This window comes from Lonchura striata, chromosome 5 (genome assembly GCF_046129695.1).
Source record: "Lonchura striata isolate bLonStr1 chromosome 5, bLonStr1.mat, whole genome shotgun sequence".
In the NCBI taxonomy this organism is placed as follows: Eukaryota; Metazoa; Chordata; class Aves; order Passeriformes; family Estrildidae; genus Lonchura; species Lonchura striata.
This window is the reverse complement of record NC_134607.1, coordinates 492193-511022: the sequence shown is the minus strand read 5'-3', so window position 1 is coordinate 511022 and position 18830 is coordinate 492193. Positions and strand designations below refer to the sequence as shown.

Sequence of the window (18830 nt, the reverse complement as noted above, 5' to 3'; positions counted from 1 at the left end):
AGGAAATTTCAGAGCTCTGCTGCATGCTTGCCTTGACCCTGCTCGACACCGCCTGTCCAGTGGGCATCAGACAAACCATTCTCTAATCCTGCGTGGAATACGCATTCTGCTGAAAGGATGCTTGGAATAGCTGCACAGCAGCAGCAACGGCGTCATCCTAAACTGGGCCCATGCACAGGGAGAAGTGCAGGACAGCACAGAGAGGGATGTCAGGAGAAACGTTACATGAAATGCATGAAATGCATGGGTTTATTTCCTAGTCCTGTGCACCCATCACAACCTGACCCTGTCTAAATGAGACTCATCTTTGCAGGGGAAAAATAAACTCAATGTTGTCGTTCAGCTCTTGCATTTTCTTTGCCTGTGTTCTTCAAATGTTTCATCTTCTAAAGTCTGCCTGATCTGGTCAGTGTCAGAGGAGGAATTCTGTACTAACACCATGCACAAGGATATGCACCAACTTAACTGGGCTGTTAAAAATTGCAAAAGTGAAGCTCTTGTAGCTACAAGAGCTTTTGGCTGATTTAGAACATGCCCTCATAACATCACTTGATAAAAATAAGACTTGGACTTTTTAATAGAACAAATTACTTAGGCTTTATATTTAACCATGGTCACTGTTAAAGCTATAACTGGTTTTCAGAATATTTTAGGAATCTGATCTTGATCTTCCATATGTTAAAAACCATCATAACAAATACCTTACAGTGTGGTTCCTGACGAAGAATTAACAAGGTGGCTGCAGCCTTAAACACAAAAAGTTTGCTTTGGACTCAGATTTGCTGCTGTTTAGAGTATCTACTGGAAATTATAATTTCAAGGCAAAGAAGGAGACAGCCTTGAACCAGAAAAACTCACGAACCTGCATGATTTCTGTAGAGAGAGTACTGATGTTCTAGTTACTTGCAGCCAGCTCTTCAACAGATCTCAGATTCCAGTGGGAAAAATGGCACCAATATTGAGGTCTCCTTGATGCACTGAAAGCAGAGGATATTTTGACACAGGGAGAAAGGCTCCTTTCTGAAAACAGGACTTGCAGTCTTTAAAAATAATATGGAATGACCATTGTAATCAACCAGATTAGAACTGCATTTACTCATTTCATGTTGTCTTTAGGCTGTGCCTTGGGGAGAAGATTCAAGTCCATTTAAGTGTATTGTATAGTCATGGATTATGAGGAAAACATCTAAAATCACACAGAGAAAAACATGAATATAAAAAGATGAGGCTAAAGAATGAGGTCTTTACTGTCAGAAACCAAATTAATTTTTAAATATTGTATTTTATTATGTGTGATGAACACATAGAACCAGATCACAATAAACAATAATTTGGAGAGTGGAAACAAGACCCTTCATGAATGTGGCAGGCATTTGAGGAAGAATCCATCACTACTCCCAAATTAGTTTATTTTCCCTAACCTTCAAGCCTGCAGTTAGCAACAATAAATTGTAGGAAAAGTTGATACAATGAAGGCAGGGCTGGCATCCTGCTGGGCCTTGAAAAGCTAGAATAATGGATTGACAGGATTCTTGTGCAGTCTGGCATTAAGAAATGCAAAGCCTTGACCCTGGCAATAGTCCAGGCTGGGCACTGATTGACTGGAGAGCAGCTTTGCTTTGAGAAGATGGTGGGGATCATGGTGCAGAGAGTTGAACCCAAATTCACAGTTGTGCTGAGGCAGGACAGCCACAGACTGGGCTGTATTAGCCCAAAGGTGGCCAGGAGGTCAAGGGGTGAGGGAAGAGAATATTTCCCATCACTGGCACATCTTGTGTGCTATGGTCAGTTTAGGGCATCCTAGCACAGGAGAGAAGTCAACAGATTGGAGGAAATCCAGCAGACAGCCCCAAGGATGCACAGGGAGCATGTTGAAGGTGTTTAAGGAGAGGCTGAAGGTGTTTTCAGAAGTTTCTGAAGGATCAAGAGATTGCTAAGCTGTTTGGAGCATTTTTGACAGAAGGGGAAAAAAGCTTCTATTTGCCTTGGAAAGATGCCTTATGAATAATGTTCTGGCTATCATCAGGGATGTAATTCTGTCATCCTTCTGTGGAGAATTCAGAACATTGTGCCATAAATACAGCCCTTCTTCAAGCACAGAAGATGCCAACAGGGTGCAACCCTAACAGCTCTCTGCAGGAACTGTGCAGGTCTTGTAGAATGAGTGGAGTGCAATGGGAAGAGGGTGGCAGAAGAGGAAGGGAGGAAATGTCAAAACCAGGATCCTTTCTATGGAAATTAAACAATGAATCACAACTACTTGAATGATGAATTAAAGCTTTAGACCTTCAGGTGTTGCCTGTTGTGCGGGGGTGGTGGGGGGAACCAAACACTTGAAAAACCCAGGGAAAAGTTCAGATGACTACACAAAAGGTTTCAGCATTTTCCTTTGAAATGTTAGAGAGGATCCAGACCAATAGATGAAGAATTGACATGCAAGAGAAAGCCCCCAACTGAGCTAATGGTGCACAACACAAGGAACACACAATAGCCTGGCAAATGACAGAAATTGCCTTTAACCTTCTATGATCATTATATAATTTAATCTGAATATTTCTATGGTCAGGAATCACACAGAGGTCAGCTGGGCCACTGGACAGAATATCATCATCAACATTAATAAAAACCAAGGAGTTTTTTTGCTTTCCAACTCAGAATGTTACTTAAATGTGGCATTTAGCATCCCTGTTCCTGCTGTAATGAGCAAATTGTGCATGAAATAAATGAACCAAATTAAACATGTCCCTTGTCATTCATCTCTTCTAATAAATAACTCCAGGCAGATCTCTGTGTCCCTGTGGGGGTGGTGGCTGTCACTTCTGTTTTCTTCAGCTCGGCCTTTTACCCTTGGACTGCCTGTCCTTGTGGAGTGGGAACAGCTGAGGAGGTGATGAGAGAAGCAGTGTGGGCTGGTGGGCACAGTTTCAGCATCAGGTGGGAAGCCACAGGTCTGCCATGGAGTCACTGCTCTCTTTTCTGACAGTCATTCCCATTTCTGTGGGACATGGAGAGGCAGACCTGGCCAGCTCAGGAGAGCAAAGACGGGCATATTTGATTGTCTCTGTGCTTGACATACCCTCTGCAGAGAATGAGTTAAGCATTAATAAGCAGTAAACCAAGAACTTTTTCCAAGCAAGTTAGCATCCACCTAGTCCTAAATCCTCCAGAGTTTCTTGTGGGAGTTTTCTCTACTTCCCTAAAAAAAAACCCAAAAAATCCAAAACAAAACAAAAACCAACCAAACAAAAAACCAAAACAACAAAACAAACAAACAAACAAAAAACCCCAGAAAAACAGCATGAAGCTGTTTTGTGATTTGGGCTTGCCTGTAAGAAATTGGCATGTGCAATCTCAGTGAGAGATTTCCCTGTAGAGAAATGGGAAGATAATTATTTGAGATCACTCTTAGCTGTTAAATTTACACACTGTCCTGCCCAGGTGTGTATGAGTGGCCTAACCAAGAATTCTGTGTGTGTGAGAAAATGGATGTTCCCTGTTAATATCTTGGCTTCCTCATGACTGGTGATGACAAACCATATTTGACCAGGTCTTGTACATGCTTTAGGAATCAGCAGCTGCAATGAAGGTATAGTTTTGGGTCAGAAGTTTGCTTGCTTCAGCCTCTAAGAGCTCATCAGCTGCCAAGGCTCTTAGGCAAGTTTCCTGTCTGTTGTCCTGTCTGTCCTGTCCTGTCTGTTTATTAATTTTGGGGATCAGCGTGACAACAAATCTGCCTCTCTGTTGGGTAGTGGGAAGATAAAGAACAAATACAGTGTGCTACAACCCTTTCTGTCATCCTCCTGATACCAGAGCTCAGGTCTTCTGCTGATTAATCATCTATCCAAATTAGCCTTGATGCCAACAACATCCATGTTCCCTGATGTTGTTGGCATGAAGGGAACAACACCCTTTTCAGTGTTACCAGTTCTACAGTTTGGTGGAGTCCTTGGGTGTCAATACAGCTCTGCAACCCTTGCTCTATTATTTTTTATGCTGCTTTCAGATTGTGATTAATATTTAATTCATAACAGTCCTGATATCTGTTACAGATCTCTCCACACTGGTCAGCAAACCCCATTAACCTAAAGATGATCATATGGGGCTCCATGGTCATACTTGGGCTTATAGATTTTTACGCAACTTGTCCCTGCCACAACAGGCAAATTTATCACCTGGAAATCTCCCTTCTTCACTGTCTACCATCAGCTTGGGTCTTCAGAGGCAAGGTGAACAATTTAGTCCATCCTTCTGTGTTTGAACAAGGGATTGCTCTTTCCAGGCCTTAAAATAGGGAGGGAATTTTAATAGATTTGAAAATGGAACTTAGGACCCTAAGTCATCACACATTTTTTTGAAATACATGCTCTGCATCCATATCATGTTACTGCTCAGCTGCAGGACTTTTCTTAGACTATCTGAAAGTGGATCTGAACTGCTGTGCTCCAAAGAGGGGTTATTTTAATATTGTGCTGAAATACTGACAATGAAAACTTGCTGCTTTAGGCTGTGAGCACTGTCACCCTGGGTCTCAAGAGTTTGAGTAAGCAGAGTTTGATTGCTGAAGTAAATTTTTACTATTTTGGAGTTCACAGGGTTTATTTTACTGCAAATGATATTGATATCTCCCTTCCAAATTTCACTGGGCACACGAAGCAGGACAACATGCTACCTGAAAATCAGAAGGTTACAGTGTGTTTTCTGGAAACAGTCACTTGATGGGCCAAGAGGACAAGTTTAAGCAGAATGAGACAGCTTTTAGAGCAAACAAGGCTTGCCTAATTGAATCAGAAGCTCAAGAATTTACATGGAGGTTCAAATGCTAATACACAGAAACTCAGCAACCTGCTGGCCACAGATCCAGCTGGAGAAGGGTTCAAGACTAATTTCAATTCTGATGCAGAATTGCTGAGCAGTACAAGACTGCAGAATGCACAGCTCCCAGCTGCACACACTTGATCTGGGGCCAGACACCAGGACTCCTGGTCTTAAGAAGACCAGGTGTCCCAGTGAAATCACAAATTTTAGCTATTTGGTTTGGTTTACAGATCAGCCAAGAAAAGTCCTGATTTTTTGCAAGCAAGTAATCTGTGCACCCTTCCCATACAGAATGATGTCAGATGGACTTGCTCAGCAGGAAACTGTTGGAGCAAGGCTGTCTTCTGGGTCACCACAGCCCTCAGCAGTCACTTTCCAGATGGATTGACTAAAAGATAAACCAATGCATCCCATAGACTTGGCAGAAATTATCTTTGTTTGTTTGTTTTGTGTCTGACCATTTGGTTTTACCTCTAGGATCAAGGGTACTGGGATGAGACACGGTGCATCCTACAAAGTGTTCCTTTAACCTGTGCCATCAGGACACCTTGTGGGGAATCCACAGTGGCAGATGTGCCAGCAAAAGCTGGAGGATTTCATTTAGCCCATGGTTTGTCTTTGCTCTGTGAAACCTGATGAATAAGACATAAAGATGCAAAGGTGATTAAAGCTGAGGATGGAAATACAGCTCTGCACCCATTACACTTGAAAAGTTATCCAAAGGGAAAAATAATCAGGAAAGAAAATATTACAATGCATGTTTTTACAGACAGTGATGGCTCTGATATCAGGCAGTGTTGCCAGAAGTCATATGCATTGGGAATGGGCAGGTTTCAGTCTACAGCATAAGAAAAACTGGGAAATCAGTGTTCCATGCTTTTAACAGGGACCCTGGACTTTGTTTCCCAGTGATGCTGGCCTCTCATGAAGACTGCAGCTATGATAAGAGGATGTAAAATACTACTATTATTCCTTCCTAAAAATGATATATGTGCTTTATATAGATGAAAAAAATCATCAGATAAAGTAGAAAGCAGGAGAGAAAAGGATTTGAGAATTTTCTTTATCAGCAAAAGATATCCTTCCTTTGGCCACTGCCCTAAAGCCAGCCAGAGTTCACGGCATGCTTGGACAAGGTTTTCAGGCACATGGTGAGACTTTTGGGGTGTCCTGTGCAGAGCCAGGCGTTGGACTTGCATGATCCTAGTGGGTCCATTCTAGCTCAGGCTATTCTGTGATTCTGTGACAGTCCAAGTTCAGCTTCAGCAAAGGCACAGAGACCTTGAAATGTCACCTGGCACAAGCCAGGGCCTAGCCCTGTGGGTCCCAATTATTTTATAGCTGAGCCTGTCTCCTGAGAGTAATTAATACTCACATACATCACTGACTATGACTGTTCACCTGTCTCAGGGCTGCCAGGGGCTCCCCTTCACCTCAAGGGGCTCCTGCTGGGGAGTCCGCAGTGTCCCAGGCCTCGTATTGCACCTCTGCTACTGTGAAACTCTGTCACACTGGGTGTGCTCAGTTTAATTATGCTTCCAGGTACTCGCCTCATTAATAGGCTTCTCAAATGACACAGAAGATGCAGGCCTGTGCTATGAGAGGCTGACAGACATACTGACAAAAGTATTTGTATAAATCTCAGCTGTTTTCCTCTGACTTATGTTTTGATAAATTCTGTGAAACTAATTGGGATAGCAGTCTAATCTGTCCAACTCCAAAGGAACTGAAACAGCTTCAGTGGAAAATGAGGGAAAACAATTAAGACAGTCTGAGCAAATGGAAGGGGATGCAAATTAAGATGGTCATAAGTTACAGAGATAGTGAGTATTTGGGCTTGAGGAAAGGAGATAGTGAAATACTGGGAAGCTGTGCCCATCTCACTTTTTCCTCATCTTTAACACATCACCTAAGTCCTTGTCTTGCTCCTACAAATACAATTGCCCCCCTGCTGGAGGCACACACCCTCCCCAGGTAAATGTGATCATCTAGAAGTCACCTCAGTGAAAACCAGGAAGATCTAATGTTCCTATCTACATGTCACTGCAAGATCAATGCCCCAGCCTCTGTGGCCTGTGCAGCAGAATTCCCACTGGGATAAAACCTGCAGGAGCTGGGGTTTCTGTCCCTGCTGCATGGCTTACCTCTCCTTCAGCCAGCCAGGAGCACTCCCTGCAGAGGTACAGACAGAGGTTAGCACATGGGTCATTCAGTTAGAGGTGCCTTGGCTTTGCAAAATGTGCACAAAAAGAGCTGTGGCCACCACAAGCTGATTGTCCCCGAGTATTGAGGTGCCCTGACAAGCACCCGCCAATCGTGCCACCAAGGAAGTGGCTGCAAACCTCTCATTGCTCACTGATGAGGTCCAGAACTGTTTTTACACCTTCTTCTCTAAATAAGGAAGCTGCCTGGGAGGCCTCTGACTCCCCGACCAATTTGACTCCTTTGCTTCCCACAGCCAATGAAACGCCACTCCTGCCTCCAGTCTTGGGTGACAGCACTCCAACCTCAGCAGGCAGGGAGGACACAGGTTTGTGTTACAGCCCTGGCAGCCTCACTTTGGGCAGGCTGTTGATGTCAGAGTGATGATGTGGGCAGGGACAGCCCCTGCACTATAAAGATGGCTCAATCAAATATAACAGAGGCTGCCCAGCGGGAAGCAGGATCTACAAACCATGGTCCCCACCAGTTGGAGTCCTACTGGCCTGTCTCTGCTCCCAACCCAATTGCTATCAGGCTTTAGTTTCAGGTCAGCAAGCTCTATTTGCTTTCCAAAAATAAGCCTCTGCCACCATGCTGAAGGGAGAAAAACAAGAAGGGCGGTATTTTTAGGGCCATTAATTCTGACCACGTGCCCAGGAGGTGAACCGGATGGCCACAGCACAAAGACTTCTCATCACTATGTCCTGCGACGCCAGCGCTCACCGGACGTTGCCTGCGTTCCTTCTCCTGGGTTTGCTAGCCGGGATTGCTGCCACACACCCAGTTGTAAGCAGAACTAATGGCACATTGCTGGAGAGAGGATGGCAATCTCTGCTGTCCAGGTCCATGGCTGGGATGTCAGGGGAGAAGGCAGATGTGAACTGGGAGAGTGACTATTTGCTAGGAATCAAGAGGCAGCGGAGGCTTTACTGCAACGTGGGCATCGGGTTTCACCTTCAAATCCTCCCAGACGGAAGGATAAGCGGAGTTCACAATGAAAACCAATACAGTGAGTTGCATCCAGAAATGAAATAGAATAGATGTCGCTTAAATGCTGTGAACTCTAGTAATTACCCTTCACAGAATGCAAATGTTATGACTTGATATTATTAATCTGTGCTACATATGTTGCCTTTTAAAGTCTCTGGGATGAATAGAAATGAGAACCCTTTGGGCTGAAATGTGGCACAAAATGTGGCACTTAGACAAATTTAGATAGAATTTATTTTTACCTGCTTTGCTGAACAGATGAGAAAAGACAAACCAGGCCGAAAACTGACTCTCTGCTGCATTTTCTTGCTCCTCACCTTCTCATTTGCCTTTTGAATCCAGGAGTTTTTTGCTGAGTCAAGCGTGCCAAAGCATGATTCTTGAATCCCAGCTGACCAGTCTTTTTGGGACACTCAGTGTGTCCTAAGGAAGGGATTTGCTGGTCCTGGTTTGTTCATTCTTGTGGGTGTTATTCTGTTACCCTAAGAATTAAGGAAAGCATTAGTCATGTGAGTTTGAATTTCCTGTAGAGGGCAGTTGCTAAAATCTTTTGCAGCAATGTCATATGGGACTTCAAAATGCAAACCACACTTCTTTAAGGCTCAGTAAAAAACCTTTTCTAAGTATAGCATATTACATAAAAATAATTTTCTTATTGAAAAAGTCCAGAGTTTGACAGATCAAAAGAGTTTTATAGAGCAAAAGGCTTATACAGAATGCGACTACAATTCTAGAATAATTATTTTCAAATCCTGTGACATTTAGAAAACCCAAGATCATCTCTGTGTATATTTATTTTGCTGCATTAGGGAGTTAATTCTTATAAAGAATATATGACAAGTTTGTTAGTGTTAAAAAAAAAAAGATATCTGAATTGCCTTCTGTTAACTCTAGATTCTGTGATAACACTCCTATTAAACTTCATGTTTTTCAGGTCTCTTTGAAATATCCACTGTAGAAAGAGGTGTTGTAAGTCTGCTTGGTGTGAAAAGTGCTCTCTTCATTGCAATGAACAGCAAAGGCAGGTTGTATGGAACAGTAAGTACAAGTTCAAGTAGCTTTCCACAATTTAAACAAAAGGGTTTTGAAGTGGTTTGGTTTGGTTTAGTGTTTTGCTTTGTTTGTTTGTGTTTGGTTTGTTTTGGCTTTGTTTGTTTCAGTCTTTTCCTTATGGAAATCTCTGATTACAAGCAGAGAAAATAGCCCTCCTGTTACAGGGAGCCTGCCCAGCCTGCTGTCATCAGTGCTATTTAATGCAACAAGCAGCATGGCTGTTACAGGGCTGAGATTTTAAATCTTTCCTGTAAGACTGTGCAGGGGACACTTTAGGAAAATTAACATATTCTGCAAATAGTACAAGATTAATTGGATGGCTTCTTCTAAGGTCACAGGGCTGCAAACACATTGTAGCAAAGCTGAGCCCCATTGATTCCATCCTGCATTTCATTGTGTGTAGGAGAGGCACAATTATTGCTATTTCTAAGAGCTACCCTTAGTAAAATAATGACCACATGCTCCTTCCTACCAAAAAACCCACACCATCAAGAATAAATAGGAAGTCTACCCTACAAGGTCAACATGTGTGCCTGGGGTTATTTTAATGATCAGTTTTGTGAGATCAGTTGCAAAGGGTGAGAAAATAATACCTATTAACAATGGTGTGCAAATCATACTGAAACACCATCATCCTCATATAGATGACTTGCTATTTAAATGCAGTTCAACCTCTGAGATGTGAGCAACTGCATCCCCAGTCGCAATATCCAGCAGAAAAAGTGCTTGTTAGGAGGTGCATTTGAAAGAGGCTAGCCCTGGGCAATAGGTAAAATCAGCCCATCTCAAAGTAATGAATGGCACTGGTTGTATCAATCTCTTTTGTCAAGGAACAGCAGAGTCCTTTCCTTTGGAACAGCTGTAATTTCAACAAAGCATTGCAGTGGTTTAAAATAACATCAAATGTTGTGAGGGACCTGTGGCCATTACTAACCTGGCTGATTCCCTCTCACACTCATAATGACAGTAGGACACTTTAAGGTCCCACTTCAGGAATATTCCTTCAATCACAAGTGATCACAAGCACCTAAAAAGTGCCACAAGTCCAACTGCTTTACGTAGCTGGGTCTTTCTAAAGAAGTGCAGGGTCTGGCTTCAGAAATTCCTTTGATTTTTTCCTCCACTTTCAACACAGTTTTATTTCTCTTCAAAGACACTTCCAAAAGCTGTAAGAGATGTGCATTTTCCCTTGCAAAGCACAAGGCAAGTTAAACTCTTACAGGCTTTGGGTGGTGTTATCACACTGATGCCCAAATAGAACTGCATTGGTGGCATCTCATGTGCCAGATATTTGAAGTCAGAGAATTATTCTGCTTTCTTTTTTAATTTCCTCTGCATTTGACTCCTCCTTATCCTTGCACCTCCTTTCCCAGATAATTCCCTCTCCTTAGATTTTCATATTTTGACATGGAGGATATTAAAACTATTTTCCCAGATTAGAACTGGCTGCATAGTTAAATATTACTAATGGTTTAAGAAAGAAACTATTTACTGCTAATCAAATCTCTTATTAAAGCAAGCAGTTGCCCCTAGACACTGCTGTTTCAAAAAGCTCTGAAGGTTTCAACAGCCAGCATAATTTTTTTTTTATAAATGATGGAACTTCTGGCAGAGGGGAGGTCTTAAATAAAGCTGTTGTTTGGGTGAGAGGGTGCAACACTGACAGAAATTATTACCTGTGAATAAAATGAAGAAATCCATGATATATAACGAATTAACTCAATCTACCACAGGAAATACACAGTCCATTATCTGGACAGGTGGCATCTGAGTTCATCTGACACCAAATTAGCACCGAGGAGGGAGATTTATTGTTGGGCACAGTGGCTGCGGCACCACCTGTCGCACACTGCAATGAGCCCTGGTGTAAAAACGCAAGGAAGAAAAATTACTTGGGCCTTGGTGGAAAATGGATTGTACCTAATTTGTATCCCTACCCCCTCCCCTCGCTGTTCCTTAGGCTGTTTTCCAAGATGAGTGCAAATTCAAGGAAACCTTGCTGCCCAATAACTACAACGCGTATGAATCCAATGTTCACCACGGCGCTTACATAGCCCTGAGCAAACACGGCAGGGTGAAGAGAGGGAACAAGGTTTCTCCTGCCATGACAGTGACCCACTTCTTACCAAGAATATGAGCGCCAGCAAAACAGAAGATTAAATCCCAGGACAAACTGTTTCATTTTGCACATGGGGAATAACGTCCCAGGTAAAGTATTTATACTGGTCATTGAAAAAAAAAAAAAGGAATCTCTATATCTATGTGTATATTTGGATAAAAATATTTGTACTTGATTCATCACATAGCATATGTAATACAATGCTGCTTCTCTTCTACTCTGTACAAATTTTACATGGCTGTGTGCCTCTTTTGGTGCTGTACAGAGAAAAATGCAAGCTGGAGTGCAAAGGAAGTTTTTGGAAGATGCAGAATGGCTGTGGGTAACCATCTAATCAATCATAGGTGATTTACTAAATATTATTTACCTCAGATAATAACCTCTTGCAGTGAGCTGTTTACATATCATGGGCCAAATCACCAGATGATTTTGCTTCACCAGAGCTTCAGGCAGTTCACTCCATCCGAACATCTGCCTGCACCCCCCCCTTCAGACTGTGTCCTGTCCTGTAAAGTCCTCAACCTGTTTTGATCACCAAGGTGCCAATTCCACAACTGTTTCTACACAAGAGAACTGTCTGTTCCCAGAGCCCCTCTGTCTCTGAAGGGATTCCCCAGGGTCTCCCCACATGGACTGGTTGGCATAATGAAGACCTACAATCAATTTCCCTTGGAAAGGGCCACAGGATAAATCACAGATGGGTCCCAAATGCAAAACTGATTTGGGGGTGAGGATTTTGAATGGCATTTTGTGAGTTTAATTTAGACTTACCTCCAATATAGATGTGTACATCTTTAATATTAATATTTGAATATATATAGACATGGGATGGGTGAGTGTGCATCTATGTAATTACATACTTTTAATGAATCAGTCACCCCAGTCTCCTGATGTCCAGGTGCCTTTATATAAAAGAAAAGAAATATTTAAAGGCACTCTATCTCATTTAGCCTGAATGTTGTTGATCTCTAAGAACTAGAACTGGTCTGTGGGATGCATTTTATAAAATATAAGAAATTCATGGAAGCTTCCAGCAAAGGTTTATTTTAGAAAACTCTGTGTTGAATTTTCACTGTTTTAAGTATATTTGGTTTGTCTCTATCATATCTCCCTGAAGTATTAAGGACAGAAAAAGGAGGCTACACAAGCATAACTTCCCATGTTCCCATGGGACAGAGGAATTCATGCCATAATTCCAATTTCTGTCACTTGCAAAGCATCAGTTTCAAAGACAACACAGCAAGCTATATGAAACACTCTTCAAAGCTCTCCTAGAAGCTGTACAAATGGCACATAACCTTGCCTTGCTATTTTGACAACCCTTTTCCAGATCACCAATGAAGCTGCATTCTCTGTGCCTTTGAAAGAGTATTTTAAGAGGTCCTAAGTCAATAGTCACTATAAATGTCAGTTACCAGAAGCCTTGGTATTCCTGCATTGGTGGCGTGCTCCTAAATTTGAAACTAGATTCAATGCAATGTCAGAGCATGAGCATTTTCAGCATAGATGGACCATGCTGCTGCAGAAGTGAATATCTGAGTGCAAGATTATCTCCCACGTCCAGCCAAAATGGGGCTATGTCCAGCCTTGACATGCCATTCTATTTGCAGGGGCTGTCTATTCGTGATGAATTTGAGCCTTCTGATATGCATGAGAGACACTGTCAGGGCCAGATCCCCAGCTGGAATAAATCAGCCCAGGAAAACTATCAGTTAATAGCTGCAGAAGATTTGGCCCAAAGGACATACCCACAAGGATGGATCCACTGTCACCATTCCTGAGAAACTGTCAGGGCAATTGTTTTGTGAACAAAAGTTTTCCAGCATCTCTAGTGTGACTTATACTTGGATTTATCTGGTTCAAATGTAAATTATGATCATAGTGTAAACAAAGAGAAAAAAAGAGTGGAATGCTGCTCACAGTACAGGAATGGGATAATTTGGAGGATGCTTTGGAAGGAAAGGAGTTGAGAGAAATTGCTCTCCATTTTCTGGTCTTGTGGTATTTCAGAAAGAAGCCAAGATGACACACTTTGTTCACCCACAATGTGTGCAACAGTTTGATTTTGAAAAATGTTCATTTGAAGTGAAAAATCAGGATGTTTTGAGTGGGGAGAGAGTGGGTCAAAGAAAGGTTTGGAGGGTATCCGGCAGTACAATGACCTAAAGTCCCTAGAGGTATAGAGAGCTGTGCTGAAATGCATTAGTTGGCAACCTGCATCCTGGTGTTATATTCTTAATTGTCTTTGAAATGAAGTTTGAAAAAGTATGGAAGAGTCCAGGGATGTAGAAGGAAATAGAGTTCAAATGCTGGCACACAAATTTGTTTCTGATCACAACTTAATCCAGCATCCTTATAACAGGTTAAAGACTGTTCCCTCTTAAACCAGGGCAGCCTAGAAGAAAGTGATTGTTGCCAGGACTGATAAGCATTGGGACAGCTGGCACAAAAGCTTGGAATCAGATTCACTGGCTCCATTTTGCACACACTGGTCAAGCGAGGACAACCTGTAGACCAGGTCACAAGAAGTCAGGACAAGGGAAACAGCCTCAAGGTGTGCCAGGGGAGGTTTGGGCTGGACATCAGGAAGAATTTCTTCAGTGAAGGGGTGGTGAGGCATTGGAATAGGCTGCCCAGAGAGGTGGTGGAGTCACCATCCCTGGAAGTGTTCAGGAAATGATTGGATGTGGCTCCGGTCTAGTTGACAAGGTGGGGATTTGTCAAAGGTTGGACTTGATGATCTTGGAGGTATTTTCCAACCTCAGTCATTCTGTGATTCTACAAATCAGTTTAGTCTCAGCCTGCTAGCCTGAGACTATTCTTATGAACTGCAGATCCTTTTGGATGCAGTTTTGGTGGGCATTTGGAAAGTCCCATCAGTCACTCTGCTGAGTTACTCTTTACATCACTGCTTTTTTCCTCATTACAACTCAATGCCAGCCAGATCAATGTGGAAATCACAGCTGGAATCAAAGAAGTGTATGTGACTACATAAAGAAAACTCATGAATCTAATAGGATTTCCCAAATCAGGGCCAAATTATGGACTTCAAAACATATCTCAAGTGTGCATTAACAGGGATCATGCCATGGGCTGAGCTTTGAAAGCATTGCTGTGAACCACACCAGCCTGTCATGCCCACATCTTGCCCATGGGTTTCTCCTGTGGAGTTGATGCCTATTTTTATGTTTTTCCTTCCTCAGGCAAATCCCATAACATTCTAAGACTTAATTCACCCCATTAGAAAGTAGATTTGGCTGGAACTGAATAATGTTCTTAAATAAATGTATTTTTCCCAGACATGCAGAGACACAGACACACATAGAGTGGAAAAGCAGAGTAATATTTGTATACCTCACTAACCATTTCAATTCCAAGATTTTATTTTGCACAGTAAAATGGTGCCAAAGTTCTCAAATTGCTTTTTTTTTTCCACTAAAATATACCTCATGTTCTGATTCAATATGGACTCACAACTGAGACTGTAAATTTGCAAGAAACACAAAACTGTCCAATCGTTTGTGAAATTGCTTCTATTTTTATATGTATGTGCTGCGCACAATAGTTTAATGTATTCATAAAATAAAATTTTATACATTTTTGGTAGTGTTTTGACTCTGAATCCCTCTTAACACTTGGTTTTTTACTTGATTCAGAAATGCTGTGTTAACTCCTCATCCAAACCTGGTTTTTATTCCCCTCTAGAACCAGAGTATGCATTGATGCACTGTAATTCAGACTTCTTGCCTGGGAAGTGTCCAGGTGTCCTGGGAGGCATAGGCACTTCCCATGCTCCCTTCCCAGTCTGTGCTCTCAGCTCAGGGGATGAGGAATCTCCCAGGAATTTTGGGGACAAGAGATAGTGGATAAGCCTCACACCCCTATGAAGAATAGGAAACATTTTGCTGAGTTTATCTCATTTTCTGCTTCCTCGCAGGTAATTTGACACTTAATAATATCTCTGTTTCTATGGAGACATTTAGAAGGGAAAGGACTGTTGGACGGCTTGAATCCAACCTCTTAGATGAGTGCAGGACCAAATTCAAAGCTAGGGGAAGATGTATCAGGAAGAATCTCATCTACCCATCTCCTGCAACAGTCCCTGCAACAGCTTCATGATTCATTGAGTTCTGGTTGAAACTCTGGATAGCAAGTCAAAGGGAATCAAGCACACACAGATGTCTCAAAAAGGTCACTAGAGCAGCCCATGCTTTGCTGAGAGTCTAAGAGGAGTTGGAATCTTCTTTAGGGTCTTCACACAAGACACATTAGCCCTGTGCATTGACTGAAAGTGTCCCTCCTGCTGGAGTTAACTCTTACCAACACAAATGGTTGCAGAAATAATCTGAAGCATCCAGTACCATGAAGAGAAAGGGATAAAAAAGGCAAAAAGAAGGCTTTCTGATAACTCACATGTAGAGGATCAGCTCAGCTGCAGGTACACAAAGCTCAGGTCCATGAACTGTGAGGTTTCAGTGCAGCCTGAGACCATGTTCAGAGCAAGGAGCAGCACCAGTGCCAGTGCTGTGATCCAGAACCCTCCCCATGCTAGGCTGAGCCCCCAGAGTGGGCAGCAGGGCAGGGGGGATTCTGCCCCTCTGCCCCGTTCTGCTGAGACCCCCCCTGCAGGGCTGCATCCAGCCCTGGGATCCCAGCACAGCAAGGACAGGATGCTGCTGGAGCCAGGCCAGAGCAGGGACAACAAGGGGATCAGAGGGATAGAGCAGCTCTGCTGGGAGGAAAGGCTGAGGGAACTGGGATTGCTCAGCCTGGAGAGGAGAAGGCTTTGGGGTGACCTCATTGTGGCCTTGCAGTGCCTGAAGGGAACCCACAGGGAAGATGGAGAGAGACTCTTGACAAGGGCCTGGAGTGACAGGACAAGGGGCAATGGCTTCACACTGACAGAGAGTGGGTTTGGGATTGGGTATTAGGAAAAAATTGTTCCCTGTGAGGCTGCTGAGGCCCTGGCACAGGTTTCCCAGAGAAGCTGTGGCTGCCTGTGTATCCCAGGCAGTGTCCAAGGCCAGGTTGCATGGAGCTCTGAGCAACCTGGGATAAGTATTGGCCATCTAATTAAAGACATGCTTGTAAAAGGAAATAAACAGCCCCCCTTCTCTTTTGCATTTGTCTTTTGGGGTGTATTTTTTGTTTGCTTTACTTTTGGCATTTGCTGAAGCCACCCTGCTCTGCATCAATTTGAGCAATGGAGGAGACAATTAGGTCCCAAGTATTTAACTACAGGTGACTTTGTTCCTTCAAAAATGATCCAACTGCAAACTCTTGTGCTCCATGTTTGGAATCACAATGACTTGAAGAAGACAAGAGGACATTTGGTTTCCTTGTCAGAACCAAAGATTAAAGTAGGAAGTAAGAATCTCTGACAGCTGCTGGACAAATGAGGAGACTCAGGGTAAGACAAAACACCGGGAATCTCTAGGTTTAATACAAACCGGAATTACAGTGAACTGGCTAAGGAAACAGCTGTCATTGGAGAAAAAAATTATAAAAACAAACAACCAAGTATGCAGCCACAAGCAGAGATTTCTTTTTTCTCTCCAGCCAAGCTCTGCATCTCTCTCAGTCCAAAAGCATGTTTGCTTTGGAAGCCATACACTGCTGAAAAGCGTTTGGCCAAAATCCAAGGGGCCAATAAGTCCAGATGAGCTGAACGAGCTGTGTCAGTGGATCATGAGATTTGAACATATTATTGAATCCTGGATCTCATAAGCACATATAATTGTTGGTTATTTTTTGTCACGGGGTGTGGACCAAAATGCCTTGATTAGGACTAATTTTTTTTTCCCCTCACAACTGATTGTTTACAACTCACAATTTTATTGTGTGCTTTTATGAAAAGCATAAAACCATAGCTGACAGCTCTGGAATAGCTTCCCCAAGGACAATGAAATGCCACCAACTTACGTCAAACAAGAAATCATTAGCGATGATATCTAAAACAAGATAGTTTGCATTTGTTTCAGAGCACAATGGAGAACAACTTCCTTTGCTTTTTTTTTTTTTTTTTTAATGAAAAATAATCCATCCTGAATCACTCCAGGTGGCTGGAGCCTTGCTTTTTTCCTGGAGTTACTTTGCCTATGACCTGAGCCTAGGACTCACTGGACTAACACATATCTTCCAGCTTACTGAAGAGGCAATAAAATGATTAAAAAACCCCAAGAAAGGAATTATGCTAATCAGCATAGGTGTCAGTGAGATCAGGAGAACTTCAACTACCCCAGTGATCCAGAGAGGGACAAGCCAGTTTACATTTAACCCAGGGTCAAAACACAGGTGGAATGGTTTAAAAGTCACAGACAGTAAGTTTAGATTGGATATTGGGAAGAAATTGTTCCCTGTGAGGCTGCTGAGGCCCTGGTACAGGGTGCCCAAAGAAGCTGTGGCTGCCCTGGATCCCTGGCAGTGTCCAAGGCCAGGATGGATGGGGCTCTGAGCAACCTGGGATAGTGGAAGGTGTCCCTGCCCATGGCAGTGGTGTTGGAATGAGATGGGCTGTAAGGTCCCTTCCAACACAAAGCACTCAATGATTCTATGACGATGATGATTTTGCAAAGGCAATTACTACAGAAATTGAAACTGTGGGAAAGTGGACATATATGCGGCATGTCTGTGTGTCACTTTCTCTAAATCTTGAGCAAATCTTGAGCAGATGTGTTTGCACGATTTAAAGAGAAATTTGCAGATTTTAAAATAAAAAGCTAATCTCCAAAGGGATTTTTTTCCTACACCCCTATAACAATCAACATGCAGGTCCACAGGCAATCTGGGTGATTGGAATTTCTTGTGTATGATATTTCTTATGTATGTTTGCATTCTGCACAACCTCAGTTCATGCTGAGATGGTCAACAGCAGGTCATGAAGGTGGTACCTTGAATTCATTGCCATTCTTCCACCAGAAAGGAGACTACAAGAGGAACAGAGTAAAGGGTCAAGAAGTGACACCAGTGTCAAAGAGACATAGTCATGTTCAGGGTGGGCAGATGGGCTAACCAGCCTCTGGCATGTAAGAAAGTTCACCTGGCATAATGGAAAGGATAATAAAGAACATTAAATTAAAAAAAAGTATTAAGTTGCATTTCTAAGTTTTGAAAGAATTGTCAGTGAAGAAATCTCTCTGCTTTTAGAACTGAGCAGGTTTGATGAGAGTCCAGAACTTCAATAAAGATGACTAAAACAGCCTGATTGACTTATTTGAAGGAGAATGCATTTCCCAACCAGCCCTGGCATGGCACCCACTTGTAACAGCTGTGAAAATGGCCAAAGATCAGTAGGGCCCAGGTGCAGGATCAGTGTCCCAGCAGCTGATGAACCTTTGCAGAATATGACTCAAGTTCCTTCTCACTAGCAATGTTGCAGGCTGAGAAAGCAACATGAAGAACTATTGTGTTTACACTTAAAAAAAAAAAAAAAAAAAAGAAATTGTAGCTGCACATCTACCTGAAAAGACATTTTGTGAAGGAAAACCTGAATCAGGGGTAGAGTTCAAGACATATTTTTGCCAGATTTCTGTTCAGTCTCATAAATTCTCCTCAACATGCTCCCTGTCACAGAAATACCTCAGAAAACAGAACCCAGCTTCTAAGCAAAGATGATCTAACAGAGTTTAGCTGAAAAAATGAAACCACTGTT

At 42.6% G+C, this 18830-nt stretch overlaps 1 protein-coding gene across 1 annotated transcript; it reads left to right on the top strand.

Annotated features, from left to right (window-relative positions):
- Nucleotides 1-7608: 7608 nt before the first annotated feature.
- Nucleotides 7609-11228, top strand: FGF6 (fibroblast growth factor 6). The gene is made up of 3 exons (XM_021546053.2): nucleotides 7609-8026; nucleotides 8942-9045; nucleotides 11021-11228. Exons 1-3 carry the CDS (start codon nucleotides 7687-7689, stop codon nucleotides 11195-11197), a joined length of 621 nt encoding a protein of 206 aa, XP_021401728.1. The 5' UTR covers nucleotides 7609-7686; the 3' UTR covers nucleotides 11198-11228.
- The last annotated feature ends 7602 nt before the right edge of the window (nucleotides 11229-18830 follow it).

Excerpts from the sequence above, each read along its gene's own strand:
- FGF6 (XM_021546053.2), top strand. The coding sequence starts at position 7,687 with ATGGCCACAGCACAAAGACTTCTCATCACTATGTCCTGCGACGCCAGC. Across the intron at positions 8,027-8,941 it reads TCACAATGAAAACCAATACA|GTCTCTTTGAAATATCCACT; the intron begins GTGAGTTGCATC and ends CATGTTTTTCAG. Across the intron at positions 9,046-11,020 it reads AAGGCAGGTTGTATGGAACA|GCTGTTTTCCAAGATGAGTG; the intron begins GTAAGTACAAGT and ends GCTGTTCCTTAG.